Source organism: Esox lucius, chromosome 25, assembly GCF_011004845.1.
Source record: "Esox lucius isolate fEsoLuc1 chromosome 25, fEsoLuc1.pri, whole genome shotgun sequence".
Classification (NCBI taxonomy): Eukaryota; Metazoa; Chordata; class Actinopteri; order Esociformes; family Esocidae; genus Esox; species Esox lucius.
The window spans coordinates 4,300,192-4,320,818 of record NC_047593.1 but is presented as its reverse complement, the minus strand read 5'-3'; the positions used below and the strand labels follow the sequence as shown (position 1 = coordinate 4,320,818).

The 20,627-nt window shown below is 41.5% G+C and overlaps 1 protein-coding gene across 3 annotated transcripts in view; it reads left to right on the top strand.

Annotated features, from left to right (window-relative positions):
* The window catches only part of ctnna2 (catenin (cadherin-associated protein), alpha 2), a 524,553-nt gene extending 510,091 nt beyond the window's left edge, over positions 1 to 14,462 (top strand). For all 3 annotated transcript variants that reach the window (XM_029118384.2, XM_029118385.2, XM_034291172.1), the window contains 4 exons: positions 331 to 512; positions 2,249 to 2,354; positions 8,834 to 8,968; positions 12,975 to 14,462. In XM_029118384.2, coding sequence (XP_028974217.1) covers positions 331 to 512; positions 2,249 to 2,354; positions 8,834 to 8,968; positions 12,975 to 13,262 — 711 coding nt within the window. In that variant the 3' untranslated portion in view covers positions 13,263 to 14,462. The remainder of the gene's footprint in view (positions 1 to 330; positions 513 to 2,248; positions 2,355 to 8,833; positions 8,969 to 12,974) is intronic.
* The last annotated feature ends 6,165 nt before the right edge of the window (positions 14,463 to 20,627 follow it).

Here is a 20,627-nt window from a genome sequence, read left to right as displayed (position 1 = left end):
TCTAACTTTTTTTCCTAAAGCCTTTCAGAAGGTCAAAGTCAAACTCTTAACCCAATATCTATTCATATTAAGTATTCTAAAGGAAAGTGGCTCCTCAAAGTAGAGGCTGGCAAAATACTTCAACGTCAATTGGTCCTTTTGTTTGTATTGCACATTTTTTGTATAATGGTCTCCCCAGTCTTTGTCTTGCCCCCTCCTCTACATTCACCCACCACCTTCTTTTTCTCCGGACTTTTAACCCCACACGCAATACCTCTTTGCCCTCGTCTCCCTTCAAATCTCCTTTTGCTTATTTCACCCACTTTCTCTTTCTCTTCCTCCTCCTCTCAGGCCATCATGGCCCAGCTGCCTCAAGAGGAGAAGGCCAAGATTGCCGAGCAGGTGGAGAGCTTCCGGCAGGAGAAGTGCAAGTTGGACGCCGAGGTGGCCAAGTGGGACGACAATGGCAACGACATCATCGTCCTGGCCAAGCAGATGTGCATGATCATGATGGAGATGACAGACTTTACCAGGTACTGTACTGTAAACAGCGCCGCTAATGGGTTCATAGCGACTTGTTTTGAACGACAACACTACTAGCATAGAGTTACGTAGAGGTCTGCCCCATTTGGGATGATAGGTTTTAAATTGAAATACTGTGTCAGACATATTTGAATGCACTCAAGAGTTTACAAGTCAGAATCTAGTACAGTCATTTAAAGGCTTACATTTTTTTTCACCAATGCGACAACATTAGGTCACTACTAAGAGTAGTAACACCAGTTGGTGTCTCAAAACAGACACAATGCTTGATAGTAAGGTTGTCAATCATTTATGCAATGTAATTAAGTAATATGACTGCAAATTGGGCTCACAATTTTAGTTCTTTATATTTAGTTAGACCGCCAAAATGTTTATTACAATCTTTAAATGACAAACTTAAAGGAAACAATTAGCTTAAAACATTATTTAATGTACAGTAGAACCCTCTGCTGTTTAGAGACTACTAGAGCCACAGGAGAGGATGCTGAAGGATCTTGTATATCTTTGTAATTGGCAATTCTCAGGGAAGTAACACCAATTGCCATTAACACTGAAAACAGGCATTTTAATTGCCTTCTTGGTTTTTATTGATCTATTCTGTTCACTGTCTGGTATTAAAAATTATAGGTATATATTTGTCAGAGACATACACTAAATAACCAATTTGAATTAAAGGATGAACAAATAACAATTAATTTGATTGATTAACTATGGTGCTTGAGTTGCTGGGCAAATCATAATCCAGACCCTAATTGATCACGATTGAAAGAGGGTAGGTCTGTGATTGTGTTGTAGACCAGCAGAAACTACCTTCCTTCATAAACTGTATTAGACTATTAGAAGATGAATTCCAGTGGAGAGGAGTTGTCTTCCCTTTAATCAAGTATAATGATAAACCTTAGTCATTTAGAAGACACTTATAGAGAGGGTCTTAGAGATACCCTCACCATCTCAAATTAAAATGTTGGCAACTTTTAAATATCCTATATCATAATGAGAAATTATTATGGATGTAGTGCTCTGGTGTGGATTGCTCTGACAAGTGACCCGTGCCAAACCGGTGACTTCTTCGATACCAGTTAGAACGCCAATGGGAATGACTACCAGTCAACCAGTAGAAGGGGCCTATATGACGAAACCCAGCTTTCCCGTGCTGGTTGTCTTAACAGCAGTAAGAGAATAAGCCAGACGTTGTCCACTTTCCAAATGTCACCCTCGCCCGCTACTTAGTGCTCTAGTTAATCAAAGGTAGAGCAAGATGAAAAACAAGGTGGCGTTTTGAAAAGCAGCGCATGCCCGTAGAGTTTAGGTGCCGTTCTTCAGTCGTAAGCCTAGTTCCGTCGTCTTACCAAATCTGTGTTAGGCCTTTCCATCTCCATTGCTGTTAATGTTAAGCCAATACCATAAAGAGTTGGAAGAGAGAGCAGAAACCGACTGGCTCCAAGTCAGACCAATACCGAAGAGCTTAGAGAAAGAGCTCAATTGACAATTGAGAAGTGTTTCTGGGGCGTTATCTCTTTCAGTTTTAGGAACACTACAACTGATGTTTTTTTTCCCTGCATTATTTATTAGCAGCAAAATGTGAAGCTTACATAAACTGCAGCATGAGTCTTCAAATTGACATCAAGTTTCACAGACTTATTATTTGCAGTCTGCAGTTTGCTTAAAAAGTACAACTAGCGTTCAACCAGAATGCATGTCCTTTCTCTCTGTGTCCCTTCACCAGAGGCAAAGGTCCCCTGAAGAACTCCTCTGATGTCATCAACGCTGCTAAGAAGATTGCAGAGGCCGGTTCCAGGATGGACAAGCTGGCTCGCGCCGTCGCAGACCAGGTAACACCAATCGCAAGAATGTATTGCTTCCTCTTCAGAAAGGCCTTAGGGAAAAAAAGTTGACAAAAAAACAACTGCTATATACTCCTCCATTTCTTTAACAAGTGCTTCGGTAACCTGATCTTAATTACCCACCGCCAGCTCCAGTGCTTCTCAGATCTTTGATTAAATCCCTAAACGGATTAATAGCTCTCAAAGCAGTGCACTATATTTTTAAAACGGGGGGCCATTTGGGACTCATCGGTGTCTTGGTTAGTGGGCAGCAACAGATCCAGGCGCAGGGTGTCGCCCTGGCTCGGCGCTGGCCGTTCCTGCAGGGCCCCCTTTAACCACGTGGGCAAAAGGCTAGGGGCTGGGTGCTTTGCTTGTGCCTTTAATCTAATTAGCGTGGCTGAGGTGTTTCATCCATCCACTGGTAGATGAGTACCCTCTCCGAAACGCGCTGACGGACTGCTTTCAGTAGCGAATCAATCAATGCAGCCGCTCCAGCCGACCCAGCCAAGATGAAGGGATAACGAGGTAGAGGTGTGTCTGTATTCATGTGTGCTGTGTTCTTGTTTTACTTCACTTGAGAGGTATCGTAAAACACAAGCATAGGGGCGTTATAGGAACATTCGACCAATCCCCATGAGGAAAAGGCTATTCTTGGCTTTGAGCTTAGGTTTGAGATGCATTTTGGAATTGAGGTTGGAATTATTCCCATTTGGAATGGGAATCATTTTCCGTTCTTACAAGGATAAGAAAACCTAAATATGTATGTTTGTGTGTTTAGGTTAAACCGATAGTATGACCGGAAATCCTCTTAAGAATAGAAACATTGCCCTTATTAGGGGTTTTTACCCACAATTAGGGCCAGTGTTAGAATTTAGGGTTAATTAGGGATTTTTGGTTTTCTGGACCCCACGAGAATAGAAATACACAACCGTGTCTATTTAGTAACAGTGCCAATAAAAGTCCACATAATACGTCATCCTTAATTAATTTATTCGCCTGTCTTGAAGAACCTGCAAGAATTAGCCTGATACCGCCTGTCACACAAACACTTATTGATTCATTAGGGCTCCGTCCTCTTCTTCCTGGTGGTGTTTCCATAGCTACCATGTGTCTTAGCCGGCGAAAGGCGTGCGATTACAATCAGTCGGACTTTGAAATTACGTGGATGTCAGTGGTAGTAACGGCTGGAATGAGATGTATGGAACGGGATCAAACACATGGTTTCCTGTGTGTGCGCACGGCGGCGTCTCATTCACTCCGTTCCAGGCTTTATTATGTGCACTCCATTCGCCACCTGGCTCCTTTGCAGCACTGTCGCGCAATGCTTGTGGTCGGGCGCCAGTGGTCTTCTCGTGTGTGTGTGTGTGTGCGAGAAATTTGAGGAAAGGCACAGAGCTCCTGGCTCCTCAGTCTACAGGCAGGGTTGGATGGTGGTCGCTCGGTGAATATCCTTCACACCGCAACTCGCTGGCAGCCTACCCCTCGCGCAGAATCAACAGACGCTGTAATGAACTGAGCAGGTGGCTTGCCATTTTTAATTCCGCCCCTAACCGATTCTTTGACTGGTGTTTGCTGAATATTCACAGCCTGCTGCCCTACTCTCCTCCTGTTTGTTGATGATTATGCATGTGAAATGGTGACCGGTTCTTTAGATTGCTACTTTTGACCTGATCTTTATGTAATTGTTGAAGGCTCGGGAGAGTGAAAACTGTGCAGTGTGTAGGGAAAGAAAGAAAAGGAGGGAAGGATTTGTAGTGTTGAAGTAGTTCTGTGGAGAGAAATCAAAACACACATTATCATTAATCACCATTAATGGGTATTAACATATTCATACATGTAGAAGTTGGCTTTTCTCACTGAAAAGAACGACTATTTGATATTGTTTATTTGGCAGCCTCCGTCTTTTTTGTTTTGCTCTGACAAACTCATATTCCAAAGGCCCTTTCGTAATATTGCCTGAGAGAAATATCTGTGACATGTTGACCATTGTGCATTCATACGTTGTCCAACCGTTAACCCTTGGCTGGCAGACCCAATCAGGTGTGTTCTGGAGATATGGAGAAAAAGAAAAGAAAGGGAGATGGAATGACTGAGTGAAAATAAAAATCAGACAGAGATATACAAGTAAAAAGGGAGAGGCAGTGATAGAAACACACTGAAGGAAAGAGATGGATCCAGAGAGAGTCAGATTTCAGCTTTGCGAGGTACACAGTAATATCCCTTGTTGCCAGGCTCCACGTCGGCGCCTCTTGATGAGTGTCTGTCGGTCTGACTGTTGGATAGGGCAGATGGGGGCGGGGGGGTGCTTTAAAATTCAGCTAAGAGCAGCACTTGACATGGAATGACCCCCAGTGGCAGCTTTCACCATTTCACCATCAAACAGAGTATAAGGCTGGAGGGGGCCTCTTTAACTTGCACCATTTCACCATCAAGCACAGAGTATCAGGCTGGAGGGGGCCTCTTTAACCTCTTTCTCACTTCCCTCTGTTCTACTGTCCATCTCCCCTTCTTCCACATCACTCCTTTACCACACTCTCCTTCTTCACCGTGCCCCCCCAGACTCCCTTCTTTCTCTCATCCTTTGTTGTTCTATCCTCTTTCTGTCTTTATCTTCATCTCTCTTTCTGCCTCTCTCTTCCTGTCAACCCTTTGCCCCCCCATCTCTTGCTGTTCTCTCTTTCCTTTTTCTTCCCCTGTTTCAGTCTTTCTCCACTGAGAGTTTTCTTCAAACCTAAAGCCCACTGTGTCGTGCAGGGCAGGCCAACCCAACCCATACTCCGGGGCAACTCCACTTAGTTTCTGCCCGCTGGGAGCCCACTAAGTCTGAAGAGTTCAAAGGATAATGTTTGGGTCCTAAATTGAACCCACTTCCCTATGTTCAGCACTACTTTCGAACCAGAGCATATTTGGTTAGGGTGGAAAGCAGGGAACTTCTGTACCCATGGAATAGGGCACCATTTTGGGTTCTCATTAGAACTCAATGGCACGGCCGTTTAATTGAGGTTCACGGCGAAGGTATCAATGTCAACAAAATAAAGAAACTGTTAAAACACAGACTATTTGAAATGATGATTAGCCTACTTATACTGTATCATCTTCCTTTCATGCTGTTAATAAAAACAAGCTAGCCTTCATTAAAATACCATATGGCTTGGTTATATATATTCATAAAAATCAAAAAATGTACAGATTTTGTTTGAATTATGACTAAACAAAAAATGTATGTAGCGTATTTGGAGTGGCAATTATTTTTCCTGCAAGCGAAGAGTGGTTTTGAGCAGAGCGTCCAAGGGTCTCATATAGGGTGGGGCAATTGGCCTGCACTGTCTGGTTTTGTGGGGTTGGTAACTGAATATGGTAGCCTTGCTTCACTACGCTGTGGAGTCTCCTCATGGTGGTTTGATCCCATGTCAGTTTGTATTAGAACCCTGATTGAACATTCAGCGTGTCATAATGATCTCACCCACACATCCTTTCTGTATTTAAAAGCAATCCAAGAAGTGATGTCTGTTTTCTCAAAATTATCTGATATCCAATTTCATTTTTCGGGTCTGGTTGCGCTAAGCAGCATGGTAATGGATGTTAGTCCTTCTTTCTTCACAGTCTCTGGAACAGTGGCACCTGCTTCAGGAGCAGAAGGTCATCTTGTGAATCACCCATGCAGAGGCTGATTCATTTCAGGTCCAAATATGCAAAAATGAAATAGCTTTTTCTCCCACTTGTGAATATATAAAAGAGAATCTGGATTTCCAGAGAAAGTTCTTAGTCAAGGCGATATATCAGGATAGGTCAAATTGGGCGGAGAAATCCACATGCCTGGGATCAAAACGTTTTATCACTTACTGTCATTCTACTCAGTTTGGTTTCCAAGCTAGAATTCCACTGTGACTAGGAAAGAAGCAAATGCAAGAATTATATCCAGGACAAAAAATATAGTTTCTCAATTGCACTATATTTAGTATGAATTCCAAGCTAGAATTACCCATTCTTTAATCTGAGTAAGAAGGAAGGAAAAGGAAGAAAGAGACAGCATGAGAGAGAATTAAGTTGCCTTTCCTCCTTCGCAGCCCTGGCAAGGTAATGGTCCGTACTGTTTATTTACACCAGGAGGGAATCTACTGAGGAGATGGCCTGTTAGTCAGCACTGCAACCAGGAACCAGCGTGTCATATGTATGCCTCAAACAGGCTGTCCCGAAGCGATGAAAGACTAGCAGCTTTCTGGTGTGATGTTTAGAGGATGTATGTGAGTCTGTTCATGTTTGCCCAGTGTGTCTCTGTGTGCGCGCTGTGTGTGTGTGTGACAGCACGTGTTGGTTGGAATTAGCGCTGATGCTAGCCAGGAGTGGCTTTGAGCTCAGTAATAATGCGCCAGTAGCTGCTTCTACAATCTGCCTCACTGTCTGAAAGATCTGCATGCGGCTCTACATGAGCACAGCTTTAAGGGAGCAGGCGAGCGTGTGTGTGTGCGAGTGTGTATGTGAGAGAGGTCCCTAGTCAATGTATAAAGTGACTGCAGTCATGAAAACAACCAGTGTCCATTTGTGTTTTCATAGCACTGGTTACAACACCCCTGATCTGAGAGAAGCCATTTTTAACTTCTGTTTACAATACTGTTGTGCATAATAATTTCAACTACAGAATGCTAGCAAGAAAAACAACAGTTAGGGCCAAATGGCACAATATTCCTTACTGTAGCCTGGTGGGCACTGGTAGAAGGAGTGCACTGGAATTATTCCGGTTGGGATGTGATCGTGACAGCACGTGAGGACTGTGCACTTGCTTGTCGTCTGTGACCATTAGCAAACCGCGAGTACTTAGAGAACATCAATAACAGTCCGCCTCACAGCGCAGGCCTTTATTTACAGTAAACAGAGCACACTGAATAAAGCACAATTAGACCAGTGCCAAAAAAAACGCATGGACATGGAATAGAACGTTTCTGATTCAGGGTTAGCCACTAAACGAGAAGAAACAGAAAATTACTGAAATGATAGAGACTTCCTGGGTGTGTTTTTTCTGCTGTGGCCGTAACACGTTTTGTTCGACGAGTTTCTGCCAAAATCAGCTAGGCCCCACCCCATTTTCTTTGACGAAATATTGTGCTACTATATTGTTTTTGTGAGGCAGAGCAATTACACCCCTGGATTGTTCATGTTAATAATTCTTAGCCTTGTGTTACCACGTGTTCCTTGTTAAAGGAGAACACAACATCATTTTCTCCAACGACCTGGGAGCAGTTACAATGAACTGTCAGGGATTTAAGCTAGCAATGTTTTACTACTGGCGAGATGTTATACCCACTAGACTACCTTTAGTCAAACAATATAGGTTCTTTGTCTTCCATGGCATTACGTTTGAAGATGTTGCAAGCCACGATGAATACATTCTCCAAGCCAGCTGCTCTGGTCCCTTAACTTTGCTGTTCCAATGTATTCCAGCTCCCCTAGACAAGGAAATGAGCCCTGCATGAATTCCTATCTCCTTTACGTGCTGTCTGAGCATTTGAGTGACTTAATATTCATGAAAAATATTAGGGAAAAAGTGCCCTGTACAATTCTGTGTGCTGGATGGTTTTAAAAGCAAAGCAGCGAAAGCGCGGCTCTTTCTGTACTCACCGGGGGACTGGCGGGCCGTGGCAAATTCAGCTGCAAGACGCTCCGAAAATTAATGCTTCTCTGTATGTGCATTTAACAAGTGGGTCACGAAAAGCCTTTGCTTTGCTCCCTCTCTCTTTTGGGGCGCATGCTACATGCCAACCCATTCCACATTTGACCGGTCATGTTGGGCTTTGGTTAAAAGTAACACACTATATAGCGAATAGCTCCATTTAGGATGTAGCACCAAGCCTTTTTATATTAGAATTTTTTGATTGACTTACGTTGTTTTTCCTTCTAGTAGAGGGCAGGAAAAGCTCTTGCTAGTACAGCATGTTGTTTAGATAATTGGTTGTATTTGTCTTCTGTATATATGACTAGAGAACAAAGAAGAGACATTAAACTTAATGTGGTGTACATTTTTGGCAGCTATTTTTGTCTTAGTTTGAGTTTTCATCACATTACTAAATCTCTAGACCAGGACGCCTACTGTAATTGGACGAGATGATCTGAATGAGTAAATTGTGGAAGAGGTAGTCTATAAATGAAAACGCTAAGTTGTGACCATAATTACTCAAATTAGTCTGTCATATTAGTCATAGCAATTTTCACCCTCTTTATGAAGGAACATTTAGGCTACCTCTTAACTTCCACCATGTTCACATTCAGATAGCCTTGTCCAACTACATTAGTGGAACAGAGTTTTAGTAGACTGATAATAAAAAAGACTGAAATACTAATATCGCTGCCAAAATCAACACTGATGTTAAAGTCATAAAGTCATATTAAAAGAGCACAACTCATTAATATAACTACTTTCGGCATAAAACATGAAACTCTTTCTTGCTCTGCTTTTTAATTAATTGACTCTTCCCATTTCTGTCCTACAGTGCCCGGATTCAGCCTGCAAGCAGGACCTACTGGCCTACCTGCAGAGAATCGCCCTGTACTGTCACCAGCTCAACATCTGCAGCAAGGTCAAGGCCGAGGTGCAGAACCTGGGAGGGGAGCTCATCGTCTCTGGGGTGAGTCACTGCGCAATGCGCTAACATGGGACAGACCCCGGGGTCCGTGGAAATAGTCTGGCTAATTAAAAGAAACTAGACAGAGAGATAAAGCTTGTAACTGTGCCAGTATTTACTTTCGAAACTTTCAAAAGCGTTTGTGTTGGTAGTTACAAGGAACATTTGCTTTAGGCAGGGTCTGGAAAGGAAATGACCCGGCAAATCCTTGCTTCCTCTGTCCTTGTTTCCTACAACACGTCACCCGAGAGGGATCTTGACATTTTGAAAACATGTATTTGTCATTAATGTTTCAGACAGTTTGAGACGGTGGGGGTGATGAGGTGGCGGTTAACCAATGAATGGTCAGATGCATCTCAGTTACTTTCAAATTGGAATTGTGTTTTAAACTAGCAGTCTGATCAATCAGGCTGAGTGATCTCTTTGTTATGCCGAATACTGAATCCACTCCTATAGATTTTCCCATATGCTCTTGGGGAGCATCTTGATGGGGTCACTTGGATTCCTTCCATTGTCCGTTGTGATTGAGAGCAGAGACAATGCCACTGATTTGCACTCTATTTAGAATACATTTGGGTTTCGTTTAGGATACATACTGCATCTGCAGCATTCAGTTTGGATTGGTGGTCAAAAGGTACTAAAGGAGGGATGTACTTTAAATGAACAATGAATAAGCCCATAAAATGAATCAGTGATAAGGCTGTTTTATAACTTCTATTCAAATGACTCTTATCCGATTGCAAAAATCCCCAGAGTTAACTTTTGACAAACTAGGCCTAGGTGATGGGTGCTATTCAACAAATTGTTTTGAAGCTCAGGTTGTAGAGCACTGTGCTTGCAATGCCAGGTTAGTAGTTTCGATTCCCTACAGGGGCATGTTAAAAATGCGCTCACCGCTGTAAGTTGCACTACTTATGAGTGTCTGCAAATTGCCATAGATGGTAAACATACCATACTGTTACATACCATACAGTTACATACCATACAGTTACATACCATACAGTTACGTACCATACAGTTACGTACCATACAGTTACATACCATACAGTTACATACCATACAGTTACATACCATACAGATACATACCATACAGTTACGTACCATACAGTTACGTACCATACAGTTACATACCATACAGTTACATACCATACAGATACATACCATACAGTTACGTACCATACAGTTACGTACCATACAGTTACATACCATACAGTTAGGTACGGAAAGAATTGGACACTGACCCACGTTTTGTTATTTTGGCTGTTTACCAAAATATATTTAAATTACAGTTAAAATGACTATGGGCTAAAAGTGTCTCTCAGCTATAATTTGCTGGGGTATTCTTTTTCAGGGGACCAAAAGTAATTAGACAGTTGACTCAAAAGCTGTTTCATGGACAAGTGTGGGTTATTCCTTCGTTATTTCTTCATCAATTAAGCTGGTAAAAGGTCTGGAAGTGATTCCAGATGTGGCATTCGCATTTGAAAGGAGCTTTCAATGCAAGTGAAACAGGCCTTCCTTAGGCTGCAAAAAAACATATCCATCAAAGAGACAGCAGGAACATTAGTAGTGGCTAAATCAACAGTTTGGTACATTCTGAGGAAAATAAGAATGCACTGGTGAGCTCTACAACACAAAAAGGCCTGGACGTCCATGGAAGACAACAGTGGTGGATGATCGTAGGATCCTTTAAAGAAAAAAGAAAGAAAGAAAAACCCCTTCACAACTTCCAGCCAAGTGAAGAACACCTTCCGGGAGATAGGCGTATCATTATCCAAGTCTACCATAGAGAAGACTTGAGAGCAAATGCAGAGGTTTCCCCACAAGGTGCAAACCATTCATAAGCCTCAAGAATAGAAAGGCCAGATTTGACTTTCCTAAAAAACATCTAAAAACAACCTGCCCAGTTCGGGAAAAGCATTCTTTTGACAGGTGAAACTAAGATCAACCTGTACCAGAATGATGGGAAGAGAAAAAGTATGGAGAAGGCTTGGAACGGCTCATGATCCGAAGCATACCACATCTTCTGTAAAACATGGTGGAGACAGTATGATGGCATGGCCATGCATGGCTTCTATTGGCACTGGGTCACTAGTGTTTATTGATGATGTGACAGCAGACAGAAGCAGCCGGTTGAATTCTGAAGTGTATAGTGATATATTGTCTGCTGAGATTCAAGCCAAATTCAGCAAAGTTGATTGGACGGCACTTCACTTTAAAAACGGACAGTGGCCCAAAACATACTGCGTAAGCAACCCAATAGTTTTTTAAGGCAAAGAAGTGGAATATTCTGCTATGAGTCAAGAGTAAATCCCCTGATCTCAACCCGAAAGAACATGGATTTCAAGAGCTGAAGACAAAACTTAAGACAGAAAGATCCACTAACAAACACCTGAAGACAGCTGCAGTCAAGGCCTGGCAAAGAATCCCAATGGAGGAAACCCAGCGTTTGGTGATGTCCATGTGTTCCAGACTTCAAGCATTGCCTGCAAAGGATTCTCAACAAAGTATTAAAAACATTTTATTTACGATTGTGTTCATTTGTCCAATTACAGTTGAGCCCCTGAAATAGGGGGACTGTGTATAATTTTCTTTGCAATTCCTAAACAGTATTGATACAGTATTTTTGTTCAACCCCTTGAAATAAAGCTGAAAGTCTACACTTCAATTGCATCTTGGTAGTTTTGTTTCAAATTCATTGTGGTGGCATAAAGAGACAAAATTATGAAAATTGTGTTAATGTCCAAATATTTCTGGACCTAACTTAAGGTTTAAACACAGAGGTCCTCTAGTAACACTCCCCTCAACATCACCAACCAGTTACATAATGTTTGAATCTTTGAGGCCTAACCATGTAAGTGGCTCTGCTGAGCTACCTTCACCGAGTATGCCAACACTGTCGGGAGAGTTGTGTGAAAGTTGTCTGCTTTTCGATCAGTGTGGCTGTGACATCATTATTGTTGAAAGTCAACAGATGTCCTTGGGGGGGTGACACCCGTAACATATCGAAACTCTAGTTTGTTCTCCCTCCAGTTGCATGGCCAGCCAAGCCGGGGAGTCCACCAACGCAGCTGACAATTAAACGCTGAAAAGCATCGCCCCCCCCCACCTCCCCTCCCACACCTTTTTAGGCGCTTGTTAATTAGTGGTCGGCAGAAGCTGGATGTACCCCTTTTCTCTGCTTGTGTACGTTTTGTTTGGCTGACATTTAGAGGCCGAGGCCAGGGCTGCCCCCCCACCCACCCCCGATAGTAGAGTAAACGCAAGGTTTAATTGGCTCTGAACAGTTGGTCACTTTAAAATGGTTAGAAGCTCGACGGGAACCCCGGACATCCTGAATCATGCTGAAAATACCCAGTAATATGCATTAATTGAATCCCAACAGGAGGAGATACAACCTGATTGGTAGAATATTATATTACTGTAATACTGTTTAGTTGTTCACGTGTTGGGTTTAAAATGGCACCCTGTTCCCTTTAGAGTGCACTGATTTTGACAGGAGAACGGTTGTATACTTAGGCTTCAGTGTTCTGCCTGTAGAGAAATGTGCTGATCGTTTGATTTGGCTGCTGGCTGGAGATGGGGAGCATAGATGAACAGTTTTCGAAAGATTTCTATCTAAGGGAGTATTTATTTTTTAGATTACCTTCTAGCTTTTCCTCTAAAAGTCAGCTTGTCAATTTGCCAAACAGGCAGGATTTGTCATTAGCCAGCAAGCCAATTTCACACGCACCATTAATAATTACCTATAACGTCTGTCAGCAGCATTTGTGATTAAAAACACATCATACCAATGAGAAAGTGATAATATTTGCTAATTTATGCATGTGTGTGGGAGAAAAGTATATAAATCCACCACTCCGATTAACCTTTTGACACTGTTTTTGCAGCCATTCCAGTGTCAGGAAGACGAACATTGGATGTAGTAAAGCAGGTTTAAAGGCAGTTTAAGTTATAGTGGTGGGAGTGTTACTATTAACATCTGATTGTGCTCCGTATCTCCCTGTAGCTGGACAGCGCCACTTCCCTAATCCAGGCGGCCAAGAACTTGATGAACGCCGTTGTGCTCACAGTCAAGGCCAGTTACGTGGCATCGACCAAATACGCCAAGGTGTACGGCGCCGCCGCCGTCAACTCGCCCGTGGTCAGCTGGCGCATGAAGGCGCCCGAGAAGAAGCCCTTGGTCAAGCGGGAGAAACCAGAAGAGTGCCAGACTCGCGTCCGACGGGGATCGCAGAAGAAGCACATCTCGCCCGTCCAGGCCCTGAGCGAGTTCAAGGCGATGGACTCCTTCTAAAGACGGCCACCCCACATCGTATGTCACCGAAACCAAGAATCCACACAGACAACGAGAAGTTTAAGAAACCTTCCTTTCCTTTTGTTCATTTGTTTCTTTAGGTGAGCTAAGCTATATCGATACCAACGCCTCCTCTTTACCCCTTTTAACCAAAGGGTCGATGTGAAAACCTATGAGGACTTTGCTAATGCACCACCTTTACAGAGTTAATGCTCCCATGAACACTTTGGGCTTCTTGGCCAATGGGGAGCCAGTGTGCCCTTACCACTATTTATTAATATTATTATTACTGTAGCTTAACCGCGTGCAGGCCAAATGTGTGACACTAAAAACAGGAACAACTTACAAAAAGGGAATAAAAATGAAAACTTATCAGAAGAGCAGCATCACAATGACTAAAAGCGGCTGTCGAGATTGCCCAATTCCTTGTGTAAAGCTATATCATTACTGTTGTGCTATTAACTGGCTGCTCATACAGACATTTACATTCTGAATGGAGATAATGAATGGTGCAGTTGAAAAACTACTGTAATAAGAGGTTCAATCTATCAAGGTTGATACACAGGGTGACATTTTTAAGGTGCAAAATAGCTCAGGTTTGTGCAAAGCGACAGTATACCTGAATATAATCATGAAGGGTGACTCATTTTGAAAACTTTTCTTCAACAGTGTTCATTATAAGATTGAACTAAGTTGGAATGAACACATGTGAAAAACACACTGCATGAATATAAAGATGTTTACGGTATTGCCCCTGCAGGTTTTTTTGCACCAGAAACAATGTCACCCTTATTTACCTAAGTTAATATATTTTTTATTTTGGTTTGAATGTTACCTTACCTGTAAAGCTAGGAATAATGTATGTTTAAGATTACTGAAAGTGTTTGGCATCCGAGTCATTTTGTTTCCTTGTTCCCTCCCAATTATGGAAAATAACCCCATGCTGGTGTTCCTGAATGAAGCACACACTTTATGGTCCTATGGTATTGCCTTTAAAAAAACATTGATTTAATGACAATGATATCAGTAACCATTGCAGCCTGGTTGGATTCATGTGTAGAGTGTAATTGTAGACACGGAGAGGTGTGACTAGTTGTGGTTTGCTCAGAGAATAATAGAGGGTCTCCATACATCCATGCACACATTCATACACACAATTACCTTTATATTCACTGTTCTCTAATAAACCCCTGAACTTGACTGACCCGCCTGTTTCTTTACAGCTCAAGTATCTAGAGTATAAATGTACTCTATATTATAACATTGGCATTCAACTAAATTTCAGGTTGTGGCTCCAATTATAGTCTTTTTACAGACCAATTTCGACCCACAGAAATAGTGTAGTAAAAAGTTTCCGGTGTCTGTTATTATATACTGTTTATTTTGACAGAAGGTTTTCATACGTTGGTGGAAAACCAGGTCATGCCGAATTACAAAGATTGTGTCGTTAAGTACTCTTCTATTGAAGTCTGCTGTCTTTCCTTACTTCTCATTCAATCCTATTGACTGAAAAGAATGGACTGGTGAAAGGAACTCCAAAGGTCACAAAACATGTAGGTAACAGACAGGCATACTCGTACCAATTTGAGAAGAACCGACGGGTGGAAGGAATATCGTGGACCACTCAGCGTATAATTCCAACACCCACAACACATAAGCTTTGCGTAGATCAATGTAACGAAAAGACAGGCAGTGTAGTGCAATATAAATCTCTACCCAATCTGCCAATCCTTCTGCCCGCCATCTCAAGGTTACTGCAGACCCTGAGCTCTGCTGTGTGAAGGCATCAGAGGCCATATCGAACAGATTAGCTCTCGTCAATCTCCATTAAGCCTGGATGCTGGGAGAGAAGGAGGCAGCGAAGCTGGAGAGGAGGAGATGTTCCGGAGTAAACAAACCATCAGCATTCAGTAGCTCAACATTAGAGTGGGACACTGCCCTTCGAAAAACAAGAGATGAACATGTTGATACATACACAGCTAAGAAACATGTGTTCATAATAAACATTTGAATGTACAGTGGCAATTACTGCCTTGTCATGCCATAAGAAGACAGCTCTCCCACAAATAATCTTTTTACTATGTAGGTGCACAAGTCGGGGGTGAAACAGTCCCGGAAGATTGGTTGGTAGACTAACTTCTACCATGCCGGGAATTTCTCCCTACTTCTTCATTGGCTAACGAAGGACAAGGTTGATGCATTGATCCAACACACTGAGAGTCTGGAAGACTGTTGGGGAGCAAGATTACAAGTCAGTCTGGTAATTATGAGCCTAGATAGATACAGCAGATTGGGATATACACCGCTGTTCCCAGCTGGACTGCAACAACCTGGTTCTAGTTTCTGGAAGCTTGCTGGTCAAGTGAAAAATATCAGAGCCAGGGCTGCATTGTAAAGTCGGAATAAACAATCAGAAAGGAATTCTCTAATTTCAACATTTTAGATTAATGTTTCAAGTTATAGGAAATGATAGGTAATCTTACCAGACTGTTCTGGTATAAAAAATATAGATAATGAAAGATGATGAAGGATGGTAGGTTTATCATTGTGTAATGTATTGGTAATTACCCTAAGATAGCCTTTTAGATAAAATATATTCCTTATTTGGCTTTCCTGATATGGTGATGTTTTTGAAGTGTAGGGCCATTCACAGAATAAACATCACCACATAATGAGAATAATCCAACAAAGTCAATGAAAACGTGGCTCCAAAAAGTTCCTTTTAACTTGAAAACCAAGATGTGTTCCAAAACAAAAAAACTGTCTCCTGCAAGATTGAAACTTTTAATAAGGAAGTTGATATGGGGCTTCAAGACAGATCATCGAGGGGAAATCCCAACTAAATGTTCAGCGACACCCTCTCTACTACCTTGATTTTCAAAGTTAACATGTTGATTGGTACTGATAGGCTTTTCCGCTGTCCTCCGCGATGTTAAGCAAACCTGTACACATGCACAGATGCTGCTTATCCACCAAGTCTTGCATCTGTGGTGCTGTTCATGTCAATGTCCCTTTAACTGAGAGCATAATGACAGACACATAACAGCTAAATTTTAACACTCTACACATACGTATGTCTATCCAAATGTCTACATACACGTATGTCTATCCAAATGTCTACATACACGTATGTCTATCCATATGTCTACATACACGTATGTCTATCCATATGTCTACATACACGTATGTCTATCCAGATATGTGACTGCTCAATTATATAAATGTACAAAGCAAATAGTAACTCTATGGAGAACATAATATATCAGCAACGTCCATAAATATGGCTCAGAACTGTACCAAGACAAACCATGGCCTTAAAGGGCAACCGGGGTGAAAAAATAGAGAGGCTATTTTAAAACAAATCATCCATGATCAAAAATAATGGAACTATGTGTTGAGCCTATATGTTTCAGGAGTTAAAAAAAAAAAAAAAAAAAAAAAAGAGCTTTATAAGTTTAATTTGTCTTCAAGAATCAGTGGATCTCATTATGACCATTTTGTGTTTACCATAAAAAAATCTGTCCCAACTGACATTATTATATGTCCCAGTCAAAAGTAGTGCGCAACAGATATAGAAAAGTACTGTTACTATACAGGAGCTACACATGCAAACGCGCGCGCACACACACACACACACACACACACACACACACACACACACACACACACACACACACACACACACACACACACACACACACACACACACACACACACACACACACACACACACACACACACACACACACACACACACACACTTGGAAAAGCAAATGTTTCTCTCTGATAAAGAGGGCTTTGATTACACAAAGTAAAACCTGTTATCTCAGCTCAGAATCCCTCACTCTTCTCTCATGCCCAGTTGGATAGAAAATGGACTTAAAAATAATCAATTAGAGTTCTTGGGATGACCTTGAACCCAGCACCATCAATAATAACAAATTGACTTAATCTATTTATTATACACCATCACACATAATCACAGTGTTAAAGGGGATTTTTCCTCAATAAAACCTTTAACGTTGAAACAGACCTTTACTTGAAAATAGTTAAAATCATTACATTAGATTGGCACAGACATTTTTCAGTGTCAGTTATGGACTGTCACCAAAGAATACTCCAGAATAGACTGGAGGACAGACTGATGAATGATTTAGTCATGTATGGACACAACTGTTTTTGTTTTTGGTCTATACTCCAGCAAATTGGATTTCAAATGAAACAATGACGAAAAGGTTAATGTATACATTCATGAACTATGAACCATAAAGAAATTACATCTCTGTTAATATCAAAATATATCGGACATTTTGCTGCTCAACTATTTTCTTGACCAGGTGTGAGCCATTGCCTTGTTAGTTCACACACAACCGAGCAAACAAAATATCTAAAGGAGTCTGTTGCTTTTGCCTCTCAACTTAAGGAGCAAAATGTCATTGAATGTTTATCAAGCCATTATAATAAAATAAATTGGAGACATAGACAAAACATTAGCCTAGAATTGTTAGATTCAGTCCACTTTTGATCAATGAACAAAATCATAAAACCGAGGGAGGACATCTTTCTTAAAGTAAGAGGAGGACATCTTTCTTAAAGTAAGGGGAGGACATCTTTCTTAAAGTAAGGGGAGGACATCTTTCTTTGCATGAGCCCATGATGTTAATCTTCTTGAGGTGGTATTGAAAGGTTAACACAGTATTTTATGCCAGAAGATGCAGTCATTGATCAAATAGCCAAACCCTACACAGTCTATTATCCTCCAATCAGAAGTGTGTATCTTACATAATCCCCTTGTATGGTCTGTAGTGTCCATGTGTCTATCCACGAGTCATATGACACAGGGGCGGTGCCAGGACTTTCTGACTGGGGTTGCTATGCGATTGCTTAACAAAGCCATGCAGGTGCTAACAACTTTTTCTCTCGTGGGGGGCGGGGGGTGCTTGAGCATCCGTCAGCCACCACCTAGTGCCGCCCCGGTATAACCGAAGACAGCGCACAATAACGAAAGAAATGGAACAACTCTGTCAGATCAGAAAAAGTCTTCAGGAGGTAGCCGTGGATGTGTCACATATTATCATCAGCAGATTACTTCACCAGCTGAGTGTATAGAAACCTCTGATTGGATACAACTAAATGCCTCTAATCTCATTTCACAGGAGCTTCATCCTGCAGCAGGACAACGACTGAATACACTGCCATAGCTACCCCTGACATAGGGTTTGTCTCCGGCTGTAAAAAGTTCTTCATTTGCAAGCCAATAATATGATGTAAATGCAACTGAGTGTTTCACTCAAAGACACAAAATAAAAAGGAACTAAAGATGGCTGCAGGACATGCATGACAAAGCATCACCAGGGAAGAAACACAGCACCTGGTGATGACAATAATGGGTCTATGAGTTTAATTTAAAATTACGATAATGTGTATACAGTCTTCCTACAGTGTTCACAGTTCATGGATGTAAGTACCTGCAAATGATAGTGGACAGTCTGCATTTTAACCTCTAAGGCACTGCTCCTGGACACCCCCTGCCCTAACATACCTGATGTAGCTCATGAAGGACTTAGTAATGAGCTGATCATTTGAATCAGGTGTCACAGAGCAGGGAGAGATCTAAAACATGCAGGGCAGGTGTCGCCCAGGAGCAGGTTTGAGAAACACTGATCTATGGCAATTTGTTATGGATTGCAATGGATTTGCCTACTTTCCTGTCAAAGAAAGAGTACAAAATACAGTACAAATACAAATAAATATGTTTGACTGAAACACACCTGTCTAATAAAAGACAACTATGCCAATGAAGCCAACTGTCCGAATACTTCCGGTATTGGGGGGCAATAAGACCAAAATGTGCTGTTACTTCTTTAAATTAAAGCTGACAGTCTCTACAAGAATGACTGAGCAAGTATGTCTGTATCACCACTGTATGATTTTTAATTCAAAGTGCTGGAGTACTGAGCCAAAAATACATTTGTATCACTCTCAAAATACCAATCAACTGCACTTCATTCTATAATATGAGACTTATATGGTTTAGGACTTCTGTTGGAATTGAATATTCGGCTGAAGCTAGGAGTATACACTAGGAAGCCTGTTGTAGATACAAAGACAGGAAAACCTTTTAAGGATTAAGCCTTTTCAGGTAACATACTTCAACTGTACCTTGAACAGAACAGTTTATTTTTTCCTCATAAATAAATAATGTATATGTTCTTGATTGAAATAATGCATATTTATTTGAGTGTCTGAACCCAGATCACACCCCTAACACGCCACTCTGATGAACTCTGGCCCATTATCCAGAAGAGGACAGTAAACAAATTGGTTTATAAGTTACATTTCACCAGATGGCAACTTGATGAGACCAAGCTGTCGTTTGCATGACTCAGATGAAGAGGGAGGAGGGCGAGATGGGTTGAAGGGGGGAGGATCATATGAGACATTACAAATGTGAACAAGGACGTGACAAAATGGATCATTGTAAATGATCACCAAAAAAGTCCGGACTGAATGGAAATGAGACAAATAGGTAGGGAGTGAATGGAAAAGAAAGAGGGAGACGGAAGACCAACTGTTTCTAGTTTTTCATTTGTATTGTAAACTTCCTCTTGGTCTTTACATGATCTTAACTCTAGCCCATAGTTTCCCAGTCACAGATTAAGCTGATAAAAATCAAGCACAATGAAAAAGCATGGTAAGGTATTTTTCATTCTGGACGTCGCCTAATCTGTGTGTAGGAAACCACCCCTACATCCCTTAGTAATTCTGGATCTCCAAATGACAGATATCCAAATGACTGAGATTTTGCTTCATGTCTATAAGAGGTGAGTAAAGAAAAATGGAGAAAAAAATAATAAGTCAACATATTTCCCAACCACCACAATCTTCCTTAAATTGTTTTATTTGGGGTTCCTTGGCATCCTACAGGAAACCTAAGGAAACAGGAAATACTAAATAACCCCCAAAACAACGCAAATATCGGCTGTGAAAGTGTTCTACATGGACATGCACACAGACCTAAACACACAGGTAATCAGCTTCATTCTGGTCTAACAGCTAATGCCCAGTGAGTTGTCACAGCAGGCTACTGTCACATTACCCCGTGTCCAATTCTGTCTAATTGACAAATTACTTCAGCTGTACAAGGTCAGCCCAGAGCTTTGCCAGGCTCCCACAGAGCCGCACAGACACTCACACATGTAGCTGTTTACACACAAACACACACGCACACACACACCACACACACATTCTAAAAGAAGCACACATAAGCGCATGCACACAAATATGTGCTTTGTACTTGTACTCAAGCATACACATAAGCGGTCACACTTAACACACACACAATATACAATTACATACGAGACA